General features: G+C 40.6%; 1 protein-coding gene across 1 annotated transcript in view; it reads left to right on the top strand.

The window, feature by feature from the left end:
• SLC27A2 (solute carrier family 27 member 2) overlaps positions 1-13,126 on the top strand; it is a 55,853-nt gene extending 42,727 nt beyond the window's left edge. Inside the window, exons 6-10 of the mRNA XM_086320865.1 lie at positions 1,969-2,059; positions 2,649-2,847; positions 5,535-5,632; positions 11,542-11,672; positions 12,654-13,126. Of these exons, the coding sequence (XP_086176991.1) occupies positions 1,969-2,059; positions 2,649-2,847; positions 5,535-5,632; positions 11,542-11,672; positions 12,654-12,830 (696 nt within the window). The 3' untranslated portion in view covers positions 12,831-13,126. The remainder of the gene's footprint in view (positions 1-1,968; positions 2,060-2,648; positions 2,848-5,534; positions 5,633-11,541; positions 11,673-12,653) is intronic.
• Positions 13,127-14,244: the final 1,118 nt, after the last annotated feature.

Below are 14,244 nucleotides of genomic sequence, written 5' to 3' on the forward strand. Positions count from 1 at the left end.
GCCACCCAGTACAGTAGCCACTAGCTACACGTGGCTATTTAAATTATGTCCATTTTTAATCAGTTCTTCATTTGACCTAGCCACATTTCAAGTGCTTAGTAGCCACATGTGTTTAGTGACTACCACATTGAGTAGTACAGTTATAGAACATTTCCATCACCATAGAAGATTCTACTGGGCAGCTCTACTACAGACTTGAGAATCACTGTTGAGAGGGTCAGTCTTCTCTAGTCAGGGTCAGGCCAACCTGGATGAGTCCAAACCTTGGAGACCCAGGATAAATGTGGTTCAAAAACAAGAGAGGGCAGATAGCTGAGCTGAGGCCTGGTGCAAGATATCTATGTTGTCACTTAGGTGTTAGTCACTCAGATGTGTCTGACACTTTGCGACCCCATGGACCATAGCCCACCAGGCTCCTCTGTCCATGGGATTCTCCAGGTAAGAATACTGGAGAGGGTTGCCATTCCCTTCTCCAGGGGATCTTCACAACCCAGGAACTGAACCTGAGTCTCCTGCATTGCAGGCAGATTCATTACCATCTGAGCCACCAGGGCACTACTGACACTCAAAAACATGAGTTGCAAGGACTTCTTTACTGGTCCAGAGGTTAAGATTTCACCTTCCAATGCAAGGGGTGCAGGCTCAACTCCTGGTTGAGGAGCTAAGATCCCATATGCCTCGCAGCCTAAAAACCAAAACATAAAACAGAAGTAATATTATAACAAATTCAATAAAGACTTTTAAAATAGTCCACATCAAAAAAGATATCTTTTAAGACAGTGAGTTTCAGGGAAACATTCAAACCAAACCTGAGCACTTGAGAAGCTGATGTTGTGTATTACTAGTTCTTCCCTTCTCATCCACTGATTGCCATGTGTTGTCATTTTCTACTTTAAACAAAACCATATTTTTTAACTAAAAAAAAAAAAGAAGATTACCATACATTTGATAGGGAAAGAAGCAATGGTTACCACCCCTAATTTTTTTTATATTCTTGCAAATAAACAAAATCTAATTTGTTGACTATGTATGCTATTTGGTTTTTATTGGTTATCTGCTACTACAAAAGCATATGATTGGTTAATTTATGTATAGATTTGAATATAAATTTGAAATGGATGTAGTAATTATAGTTAATAATTAAGTCTAAATACTATGATGTTTGTGTTTTGCTGCAAGTATAGAAAATAATATACTTATTGCTCTTACTGAGTTATATAAATTTAAATTCTTATGCCCTTGGATTATACTAATAAGAAATACAGTAAAATTTTAATAATTTTATAGCCATGGCATGAAACAAATTATACCATCGTACCACTGAATCTTAAATGTATTTGAGGACATGTCCCTGGAACACAAACCATTTAACAGTGGTGTATTAAGGTTAAACAAGATTTTTTTTTTTTTTTTTGCAGGGGGTGGGTGTTAAATAAGACTTTAAAAGCCCATTAGTGATATATCCATCAAAGAACATGTATGAGAATGTTCATAACAGCTTTATATTTAATAGTCTAAAACTAGAAACAATCCAAATGTCCGTTAACAGGAAAAGAGATAAATAAAGTATGGTATATTCATACAAGGAAAGTTGCATGGCAATAAAAAGTACACCACTGACACAAACACCAGCAGGAAGGGAGGAACACCAGACACGTTGAGTGAAAGCAGCAGATGCAAAGGCATGTATTTATTTCATGGATTTGATGCTTAAGACTACTTGATAGTAATAAAAATCAGAATAATGACTTGAGAGAGAGGGGCAGGAGGAAACTTCTTAAGGTAATGGAAATGTTTAGTATCTTGATCTGGACAGTAGTTACATAAGTGTATGCATATGTAAAAATTCATCAAGCTGTACACTTAAGGTATCTGTACTTTGCATACTTTCTGTATGCTAAAGCACAATAAACAATGAAAATTTGTGAAAGAATATGTGCTCAAAATGATCCATTTTAATTTTACTAGAAAGTCATAAATTATGAGCTGATTAAATATGACGTAGAGAAAGATGAACCCGTTCGAGATGGAAATGGATACTGCATCAAGGTTCCCAAAGGTACAGTAAAATTTTGTTATATTAACCTGTCATGTCTTATCTTAACTGAGTAAACCTTCAGAACTAACAAACATATCACTGCTAAAATGAACAGGTAAAAATTTTCAGAGTGGGTGGGGGAAGAGGTTTACTTTGTACCCCTGAAAATAGAGAAATTCCAAAAGGTAATGATTTACTACACATGTAATGTAACTATAATTTGAAACCTTGCTTAGTAACTTCTTCATTATGAAGGGGATATGTAATTATGGTTACAAAACTATAGCTAGTTTTAGGGGGCTTTTACTTTTAAGCTTAAACTACCATGCATTTGTCAAATTATGTATATAAATCATTATTCAGTAAAATATTACTATTAAAAGAATTAAAAATGTGTAACTGTAGAGAATATGTACCCTGTGTGTACATGGTGCATATATGTCTGTATATGATGTACATGGAAATACAGGTACATGTGCATGTAAGACGATGCTTTCTGCAGCCAACTTGTTACCAGTGGGTTGTATGCCACCTGTTTGAAAGGCAGGTTAATAATAAAATTTTCCTACTGCTAGCACATAAAATAGCTATATACTTCCTTCTGTCTTAGGTGAACCTGGACTCCTGGTTTGCAAAATCACACAGTTAACACCATTTAGTGGCTATGCCGGAGGAATGAGTCAGACGGAGAAGAAAAAACTGAGAGATGTCTTTAAGAAAGGAGACCTCTATTTCAACACTGGAGATCTCTTAATGATTGACCACGAAAATTTTATCTACTTCCACGACAGAGTTGGAGACACATTCCGGTTGGTTTCTCTGAATTATTGAACCAAAAACAAACACATGCACAATTTGGCTTACTCCTAAATTAGAGTCATGTTCCATTTTGGTTGTGGTGTTCCATTTCCTTCTCTCTCTTTGTCATGTCAGTTCAACCTCCTGTATTCCCAGAAAGGGCTTCCCTGTTGGCTCAGCGGTAAAGAATCCACCTGCAATGCGGGAGACACAGGTTCGATCACTGGGTGGGGAAGATCCCCTGGAGGAGAGCATGGCAACCCACTCCAGTACTCTTGGCTGGAGAATATCATGGACAGAGGAGCCTGGTGGACTATAGTCCATAGGGTCTTTTTTTTTTTTTTTTAAACTTTACAATATTGTATTAGTTTTGCCAAATATCAAAATGAATCCGCCACAGGTATACCTGTGTTCCCCATCCTGAACCCTCCTCCCTCCTCCCTCCCCATACCCTCCCTCTGGGTCGTCCCAATGCACCAGCCCCAAGCATCCAGTATTGTGCATCGAACCTGGTCTGGTGACTCATTTCATACATGATATTATACATGTTTCAATGTCATTCTCCCAAATCTCCCCACCCTCTCCCTCTCCCACAGAGTCCATAAGACTGATCTATACATCAGTGTCTCTTTTGCTGTCTCGTACACAGGGTTATTGTTACCATCTTTCTAAATTCCATATATATGCATTAGTATACTGTATTGGTGTTTTTCTTTCTGGTTTACTTCACTCTGTATTGGCCACAGCAATCAGAGCAGAAAAAGAAATAAAAGGAATCCAAATTGGAAAAGAAGAAGTAAAACTCTCATTATTTGCAGATGACATGATCCTCTACATAGAAAACCCTAAAGACTCCACCAGAAAATTACTAGAACTAATCAATGATTATAGTGAAGTTGCAGGATATAAAATCAACACACAGAAATCCCTTGCATTCCTATACACTAATAATGAGAAAACAGAAAGAGAAATTAAGGAAACAATTCCAGTCACCATAGCAACGGAAAGAATAAAATACTTAGGAATATATCTACCTAAAGAAACTAAAGACCTGTATATAGAAAACTATAAAACACTGGTGAAAGAAATCAAAGAGGACACTAATAGATGGAGAAATATACCATGTTCATGGATTGGAAGAATCAGTATAGTGAAAATGAGTATACTACCCAAAGCAATTTATAGATTCAATGCAATCCCTATCAAGCGACCAACGGTATTCTTCACAGAGCTAGAACAAATAATTTCACAATTTGTATGGAAATACAAAAAACCTCGAATAGCCAAAGCTATCTTGAGAAAGAAGAATGGAACTGGAGGAGTCCATAGGGTCTTAAACAGACGCAACTGAAGCAACTTAGCACGCACACACATTCCCAGAAAATATGGAACAAAAGACACAGGGTGTCACTCTGCAATGCACAGTGAACTTGGCTGAGCAACCAGGGGAGACTAGGAGAGAAAACCTGTGCCTGCTTTGGGGCACCTTCATAACTTGGTCTGTTCAATTCCTCTCATTATCGTCAGTTATTACCAGTCACTCAGGTCAGCCAGGGATGTTCACACTGTTTTCTATCATAAGGCTTTTCTTCAGATAAAATCAAATGCAAATTAATGTGAAGATGATCTAGTTGAAGAGGAGGCAAGGGTTCTGAGCCCCACCTGGGCCTCTCCCTCCTGCTTTCCATCCCCAACCAAATGGTTTCCCACAGAACCCCCAAGTCAGCACAATGAACATTGAAAGTCATTGTAATAGACCATGAAATTAATTCTCAGCAACAGCATTGTCCTCCAGCCTCACGACACTTTGTTTAACCCAGCTTCCTTATTGTATAAACTCCCTGAGGCCAGACTCTGTGTCTGCTTGTTCACCCCCAACCCCAGCACCTAGCAGTGATTACTTTTTGCATGAATGAATAAGGAAGAGATGGGAGTTGTCTAGTAGAAAGAGCATGGATATGAATGAGAACTCAGCTCCCAGGCTTCCTTTGCCCATGAGCAGATGTATTATCAAGGCAGGTAACCTTTCTCCACCTCGGTTCCTTCACCCATGAAATGAAGGTCCCAGTGATCCTTAGGGTTCCTTCCGTCTCTAACACCCCATGACTGTGAATCTAAATCATTAGTTTATGCCACCTTCATGTTACTAAAAAAATACTTTGGGGAGATCTAAAGAATTTTAAATGTAAGTCAAAATTTAACTAAAATTCAACATTTTATTCTCCCTACAAATAAAGTATGATATTTTCTTTCTTACTAAAAGCATTTTCATAGACATACGACCCTGAAATACAAGTATGAAATTCTATTTAATAGAAATTTGCTAACTGAATTAAATAGCAAAGTTAGTGAATGAGGAAAGGGAGAGACCTAAACACAGCAAAAAGTCACTGAGATTTATTTTTTATTCCTAGTGCCTTTCTTAGGCCAAACCTGTATTTTAACATTAGAACATCATTCTGTGTACCACATTTCACGTGGGGAGGTTAAAATTCCACATTTTAGTATTTAGGTCTATGCCTTTGTCTTTCGTGCCTCAAGCAGGATGCCTCTCCCATGAGTTAAGTTGGAGAGTTTGAGGACCAAGGTGAGGAAGACAAATGCAGCCACCCCACAGAGGCCTGGGGAAAACACCTGCCACAGACCGCCTGGACCACAGACCACCAGTGACCTCTGCCAACCTTGCCTTTTCTTCCAGGTGGAAAGGGGAAAATGTGGCCACCACTGAAGTCGCTGACACAGTAGGACTGGTTGATTTTGTCGAAGAAGTGAACGTTTATGGTGTGTCTGTGCCAGGTATGCACAATGTATTATAAATCAAAGCTAAAATTTCTGCACTAACTGAACATAATTTTAACCCCAGGGCAAAGTTTGTCATCCTTTTTTCCTGCCAGCTGGAAAAGCAAATAACTCTTTCCCAGCTCCTGGGAGTAAGGGGCTCATGTCTGGTTTATGTGCATTCTAAACCAGCCACGTGAGTCCCTCTGAACCTGGCCTTCCTCTGTGGTTCAGCTCTCCAGCTGTTCTGAGGCTCTCCAGCAAGACAAATCTCCCAGAGATGCAGGGTCCATGCAGCGTTTGGCATGCCTCGAGAAAAGATGTGTCACCCTTAAGAGCTTAGAAATGGTATCTTGGTCTCTGAACTGGAAGGCACAAATAACAGGCAAGTGCAGTGGGCTGCCGTCTATGGGGTCACACAGAGTCGGACACGACTGAAGTGACTTAGCAGCAGCAGCAGTTGCTATAGGAAAAAAGCCAAGAAGGGGCTGAGTTTTCCCAGACTTTTACAGCAAGTTCCTGATCCCCGCTTGCCCCACTGAGTTTGAGAAGCTTCACACAAAGTGCTGTCACCAAGCCTCTGTCTGCTGATCAGCCTCTGCTAAGAGAGAGGGGAGTGTGGAGTCTGATTTGGGGTCCTGACTCCAACACCTGCTGGCTGTTTGACTTCAGGCAAGCCACTAAATTAGGGAGAATACCAACCCTGCAGTTAAGATTGCCAAGAGAACTAATTCAGTTTAATTACATAAATACTAAATATATGTTTATCAGATATGTACATGAGGGTTGTCCTGAAATCATTACAATTATAGATGTCAAGAGGATTAAAACCTCCAAATCACTATCTAAATATAAGGTACTAGGGGTAATGGTGTTTCCTAGAACTCAGTACTTGGGATTCTCATCTATATTCAGAATGGAAATCCCAAAGTCCCTTTTTCTTGAGTTATGATGGTTTCACATGACATCGTGCTGTCCTTTTATTAAAGACTATTTGAGGCTTTCTCTTGCCTGTTCCTCTCCAACTCTGTGACAGTGATATGATAGGAAGTGTAGCCACATCTTGGGTCAGAGTCTGACCCGAGTCCAACTTCTCATGTTGGACTTCAGGCTGAATTAACACAAGGGCCCATATCCTGGTTGTCAGCCATTGCACCGTGTTCTCACAGATCCCACCCAAAATGTTGCATGCACTTCTAAATGCTGGATTTTTTTTAAGTAACAATACAAAAGAATGAGTATGACAAGGTAAGAGAATATGGGAAATGGAAAGAAAGGCCTAATCCATGTTCTTCAAAGTGGTGTCACCTATAAATTGGCACTTGCCATTGGCACTTGCCATCTGCCTCTACAAGGATCAAATTATGAGCTGCTACAGCTGGAGTTCAGGGTAGAGATCAGGAATTAGGCAATCTGTGCTTTGGGAAAAGCTAGTAGAGCAGGTCTTCAGATAGATATTTTCAGAAGATTTTATGAACCTAATTCTTGCATCTCCTTTATCTATTGTAGAAAAGCACTAAATTCTTCATGGTGACATCTGCTCCTCATGACTAGCGGTAACCTGCAAAAAAAAATATGTGCTTGATTGCATGTACTCCCCATTCACTAAAATCTCGTATATACTGACCTTCCCCACTACCTCTTTGGAGCAGTTTCTCACAGCCATCTGAAATGCTATCTTCCAGGCTATAGCCCTCATTTTGCCCTCAACTTAACTCACAACTAATCCATCTGCAATGCAGGAGATCTGGGTTCAATCCCTGAGTTCAATTCTTGCAGAAGGAAATGGCAACCCACTCCAGTGTTCTTGCTTGAAGAATTCCATGGACAGAGGAGCCTGGAAGGCTACAGTCCATGGGGTTTCAAAAGTCAGACATGACTGAGCAACTAAACCACCACTTAAACTGTGCTTTTTTTTTTTTTTTGGCTGACAGTAGGGTCCCTGGACCAGCAACAGCATCATTGCCTGGAAGCTTGTTAAAAATGTGCTATTTCTCATATTAAAAATGCCCACCCCAGACCTACTGAATCAGAATCTCTGGGCTAGGGCCCCAGGAAGCTGTGTTTTAACAAGCCCTCCAGTGATTCTTAAAAACAATCAAGTCTGGTTTGAGGTGATGAATATTTTCTAGAACTAGAGACTGGTAAGAATTGCACAACATTGTAAATGCCATTGAACCGTATACTTTAAAATGGTTAAAATGATGATTCATTATTTTACCACAATTTTTAAAAAACACTAAAGTCTGAGAAGCATGGAGGCCTAGTGGTTCTGAAAATCTAGCCAGTCTTCAGAATCATCTGGGAAACTTTCTAAAGCCAGGATCTAACGAATCAGAACCTCTGGGGTTTGGGACTCAGTCTTTTGTGTCTTTTTTTAAATTTTATTCCCAAGTGGGTCTAACAATCAGTAATGTTTCAGAGTCACTGATACAGAACAAAGAAAAGGAGGCTAATGGGTTTCAAATGATTAGGAGACATCAGATAGAACAAGGAGCAGGTGTATTCATATTGCTCTGGAGAACAGAATGAAAATGGATGGATTGAAATGACCAGGGAGCAAATTTTAGCCTGAGAACTCTCCTGTAACCTGAGGGACCAGCAACAAAATGCACTCTCCTGAGACAGACAGTGTCCCACCAATGTGTGAAGAGGCTGGTTGTCCACCAGGAATCCTATGAGAATTCTCACAGCAGTGAAAGATCAGGTACAAATCCCAACATCTCTCCTGTTTTCAGATTCTGTGAGTCTCAGTTCAGTTCAGTTGCTCAGTTGTGTCCGACTTTGCGACCCCATGAAACTCAGCACGCCAGGCTTCTGTGTCCATCACCAACTCCCGGAATCCACCCAAACTCACGTCCATTGAGTCGGTGATGCCGTCCAACCATCTCATCCTCTGTTGTCCCCTTCTCCTCTCACCCTCAATCTTTCCCAATATCAGGGTCTTTTCAAATAAGTCAGCTCTTCACATCAGGTGGCCAAAATACTGGAGTTTCAGCTTTAACATCAGTCCTTCCAATGAATACCCAGGGCCAGTTTCCCTTAGGATGGACTGGTTGGATCTCCTTGCAGTCCAAGGGACTCTCAAGAGTCTTCTCCAACACCACGGTTCAAAAGCATCAATTTTTCTGCGCTCAGCCCTCTCTATAGTCCACACATCCACACATGACCACTGGAAAAACCATAGCCTTGACTAGGTGGACCTTTGTTGGCAAAGTAATGTCTCTGCTTTTTAATATGCTGTCTAAGTTGGTCATAACTTTCCTTCCAAGGAGTATCTTTTAATTTCATGGCTTCAGTCACCATCTGCAGTGATTTTGGAGCCCAGAAAAATAAAGTCAGCCACTGTTTCCTCATCTATTTGCCATGAAGTGATGGGACCAGATGCCATGATCTTAGTTTTCTGAATGTTGAGCTTTAAGCCAACTTTTTCACTCTCCTCTTTCACTTTCATCAAGAGACTTTTTAGTTCCTCTTTACTTTCTGCCATAAGGGTGGTGTCATCTGCATATCTGAGGTTATTGATATTTCTCCCAGCAATCTTGATTCCAGCTTGTGCTTCATCCCAGCAGCCTTGAAATGTGGCAGTTCATCTAGAGAAAGACATCAGTCTGCTGGGGTGATTCTCAGTTCCAAAGGACTTAACAAGGCTTTCACAGATCTCAGCTTTGAACCAGGAGAGAACTTCCAAGTTTGGGTCTAAAATAGAGATGACACCAGAACTGCCAAACTCCTTTCTAAAACTTTATATTATCAACAGAACTTTCTGCAATGTTCTGAAAATGTTCTATATCTGCACTCTCAGTATGGTAGCCAATTGCTACCGTATGGCTGTTGAGCACTTGAAATGTGGCTGGTGAAACTGAGGAACTGAATTTTTCATTTTATTTAATTAATTTTAATAGCTACATGTGACCAGTGGTGACCATGTTGGTAGTACAGCTCTAGAGAACCCCTGGCTAAAATTGTTGCAGACAGGAGCCTTCCCCCTGGAGCTGAACTAGCCCCAGCTAATCTGGGAATCAGAACAGAGACCTGAGATCCATCAGCATCATTCGCTTCTCAGAAGCAAGGTGCCAGCTGACACTGAAGATTTCTGTTGCATCAGCCTCTGCCTTCATTCTAAAAGGAGCTCACTGGAGACATTCAAGATTCCTGAGACTAGTGCCTTTGACACAGCTACCGGGGGCCCCTGAAGAAAGAGGGTCTGGTGCCCTGCCTCCCTCCTTCAGACAAGAGGCAAAGCAAATGTGGATGCATTTCCTTTCTTGTAATCTTTCCTCTTGTTTTCTTTAGAGTAATAGGTAAACATGCAATCACCATGGGAGAGATTTCGAAAGCTGGGGCCCAAGTGACGAAGGGTGGCTCAATCTCCTTCTCTGGTTACAGTTAAGTAGTTCAGAAAAATGGACCCAGACTCCCACTGGGTCTCCTGGATCAGGTAGAAGATGTATTTATAAGTGATTACCACTGTCCTCACAAGAAAACAATGGTAATTGTTCTGAATGCCTCTCCACTTACAGCCCTACCTTATAGGATCTGTTTTCTCTGTGGAGAGTTAAACCTCTCCAGACTAGATGGCATCAAGGTGGAGGGTAGGGGTGTCACAGCTCACCCTCGATCTGCCTTCACCTTCCTGTCTGTCAGCCTCTCTGAAATGCAGAGGCAAAGCTGTTAGGAACCATAATTAAATAACTAAGTCTCAGAGGTGACATTTGTACCTGGAAGCACAGTAGATCTGACTTGCTACCTAAAGAACAATATGAGCCCAGTTATCCCTGACAGGGGAACAAGGGTTTTTCATCAGAATTCAAAAAATTTCCTTTAGCCACTAGTTCAACTGGTTGTCCATATGGTAGTTTACATTTAGGCTGTCAAACCGCAACATGAATCAGCCATAGGTATACATATATCCCCTCCCTTTTGAGCCTCCCTCCCATCTCCCTCCCCATCCCACCCCTCTAGGTTGATACAGAGCCCCTGTTTGAGTTTCCTGAGCCATACAGCAAATTCCCATTGGCTATCTATTTTACACACGGTAATGTAAGTTTCCACGTTACTCTCTCCATACATCTCACCTTCTCCTCCCCCTCCCCATGTCCATAAGTCTATTCTATATGTCTGGTTCTCGACTTCTGCCCTGTAAATAAATTCTTCAGTACTTTTTTTCTAGATTCCATATATATGTGTTAGAATACGATATTTACCTTTCTCTTTCTGTCTTACTTCACTCTGTATTATAGGCTCTAGGTTCATCCATTGAACAAGTCTTTTAATGTCACTAAGCCTCAATTTCTTCACCTGTAAAATGGAGATAACATTTGTACCCCTTCATACGGTTGTCATGAGGTTAAATGAGATAGTACATAAAACACATTTCATGGACTTCCCTGGTGGTGCAGTGGGTAAGAATCTGCCTGCCAAAGCAGGGAACATGGATTCAATCCCTGGGCCAGGATGATTCCACAGGCTGTGGAGTAGCTAAGCCCATGGGCCACGACAACTGAGCCCTCGCACCACAACTACTGAAGCCCGCATGCCTAAAGCCTGTGCTCCACAGGAAGAGAAGCCACTGCAGTGAGAAGCCTGTGTGCTGCAACTAGAGAAAGCCCACATGCAGCAACGAAAACCCAACACAGCCAAAAATACTAAATAAATATAGCAGTGTGTACATGTCAAAAAATAGATAGATACGAAAACACACTTCGCAAAGGGCCTGGCATGTAATAAAGATTCAACGTATAGCTTGTTTTACCATTAATTCACTTCAGAATTTAACTTCAAAAGATATTTTGAAATACAAATTCCAGCTACCCAAAAGAAACCCATGCCATAATGTTGTCTCAGTTCACTATCCTCTGACCTAGCAAAGCATCATAAAATAAACTATCTACAACACACCTAATTTTTATTCACTTTAACTCTAGGTCATGAGGGTCGAATTGGCATGGCCTCGATCAAGATGAAGGCAGACCATGAATTTGATGGACGGAAGCTCTTTAAGCACGTGGTCGATTACCTGCCTAGTTACGCAAGGCCCCGCTTTCTAAGAATACAGGTGAGACCCCGTTGTTATCAAGTTCAGTTATCCTTTCTCTTGGAGACCCCTGCCTCTTAGGAAACAACTCTTCTCTACCATGGCAACATTGCCAGCCAAATTTTCACTACCCTTTTCAGGGAGCTCAATGAGGAAGCAGAAATACCAGAAGATAAAACTAGCTGAAACCAAATCCTAATCCCTTTCTCCTTAAAACGACAGACAGTTCATTCAGCAAGAATATTAGCAAATAACTCACAATGTCTGTCTGATGCAGTATAACAGACACATAAAATAGAAATGCTCTGACCTTCTTATTATTCCAGTTTTAAAGAATGGTTAAAAAAAAAACAATTCACTGAAGTCCAACACCTGTCTATGGCCTGAAATTTAATTGGGCAACATTAGCCAGTCAGAACTCCAAAGCTGATAAAAAACTGATAGAGGGACTGTTTTCTTTCTCAAACATTAACCCCTTAGTTTAACTCACTTTTGGACCTTGAGCACTGTGATTCTGTAGCTGAGGATTTAAGAAAAGCAGTGTTAGATTACCAGATACTGCTGCTGCTGCTGCTAAGTCGCTTCAGTCGTGTCTGACTCTGTGCTTATACAATTATCTCTGTTGATATTCATAAAGCCCTGACATTTGCCTTACAATGAGACGTTGAAAGACATCAAAGTTGAAATATCCTCAAATCCCCCTATTTATTGAAGCAGAAACAAGAAACATGTGAAAAAGCAGATTTGTCTGTGTGTAGATGATTGCTTTCCCCACCTCACCATTAATCAGAATTTTCCAGCAATACCTGAAGCTTGCCTAGCAAGAGATGCTTTGCTTCATATTCCACTGTCACAGCCCTTCCTCCCCACAAGTGATCTTTAAGCTCTAAGGGAAGGAAAAATACCTCCACAGAGGGCCCCCTAGTGGAGGTTCTGAAGACAGGCTATACTGGTATCACACAGAAACCACCTCACAGCTCTCAAATGATTGATGTTTTTCAGGACAGCATTGAGATCACTGGAACTTTTAAACACCGAAAAGTGACCCTCGTAGAAGAGGGCTTTAACCCTGCAGTTATCAAAGATGCCTTGTATTTCTTGGATGACAAAGCAGAAATGTATGTGCCTATGACTGAGGACATTTATAATGCCATTAGTGATAAAATTCTGAAACTCTGAATATTACCAGCAGGATAACTCAATGTATGTCCAAAAAGAAACTAAATGGATCTAGTACAGCCAACTGTTGATATAATCCAACTTTAATTTGATTGAAGATTATAAGGTGCATTTTTTTATGTATAGCATAAGGGGAGACTTTTTAAAATTACACCTGAACCTTTGTAAGTGAGAAGATCTAGATATAATTATTTTTCAATTTGCACCTACTGTTTGTATTGCAAACTAAGCTTGTTAGAGGGAGGATGTTATTTTTTTTAATATGCAATAAAATAGATGAACACCAAGATAAGAAATGGCACTTTTTCCTGACTTGATTCTAAATGCAGACCCTTCAACAAGTGATGCTGGGAAGACTGGTCAATTGCATGTAAAAGAATGAAATTAGAGCACCTTCTAACACTATACACAAAAATAAACTCAGAATGGATTAAAAACCTAATTGTAAGATCAGAAACTATAAAACTCTTGAGGAAAACACAGGCAGAACACTAACATAAATCACAGCAAAATCCTCTATGACCCAGCTCCTAGAGTAATGGAAATAAAAACAAAAATTAAACAAATGGGATCTAATCAACCTTAAAAGCTTTTGAACTGCATCAGTTCAGTTTAGTCGCTCAGTTGTGTCTGACTCTTTGCGACCCCATGAATTGCAGCACGCCAGGCCTCCCTGTCCATCACCAACTCCCAGAGTTCGCTCAAACTCACGTCCATCGAGCTGGTGATGCCATCCAGCCATCTCATCCTCTGTCATCCCCTTTTCCCCCTGCCCCCAATCCCTCCCAGCATCAGAGTCTTTTCCAATGAGTCAACTCTTCGCATGAGGTGGCCAAAGTACTGGAGTTTCAGCTTTAGCATCATTCATTCCAAAGAACACCCAGGACTGATCTCCTTCAGAATGGACTGGTTGGATCTCCTTGCAGTCCAAGGGACTCTCAAGAGTCTTCTCCAACACTACAGTTCAAAAGCATCAATTCTTTGGCACTCAGCTTTCTTCACAGTCCAACTCTCACATCCATACATGACTACTGGAAAAAACATAGCCTTGACTAGACGGATCTTTGTTGGCAAAGTAACATCTCTGCTTTTGAATATGCTATCTAGGTTGGTCATAACTTTCCTTCCAAGGAGTAAGCATCTTTTAATTTCATGGCTGCAATCACTATCTGCCGTGATTTTGGAGCCCCCAAAAATAAAGTCTGACACTGTTTCCACTGTTTCCCCATCTATTTCCCATGAACTGATGGGACCAGATGCCATAGGAAACTATAAACAAAGTGAAAAGACAACCCTCAAAATGAGAGAAAATAATAGCAAATGAAACAACTGACAAAGGATTAATTTCCAAAATATACAAGCAGCTCATGCAGCTCAATACCAGAAAAACAAACAATCCAATCAAAACGTGGGC

The sequence above is a fragment of the Bos grunniens genome, chromosome 10 (genome assembly GCF_055505025.1).
Source record: "Bos grunniens cultivar Pamir isolate PY7600 chromosome 10, Bosgru_T2T1.0, whole genome shotgun sequence".
NCBI lineage: Eukaryota > Metazoa > Chordata > Mammalia > Artiodactyla > Bovidae > Bos > Bos grunniens.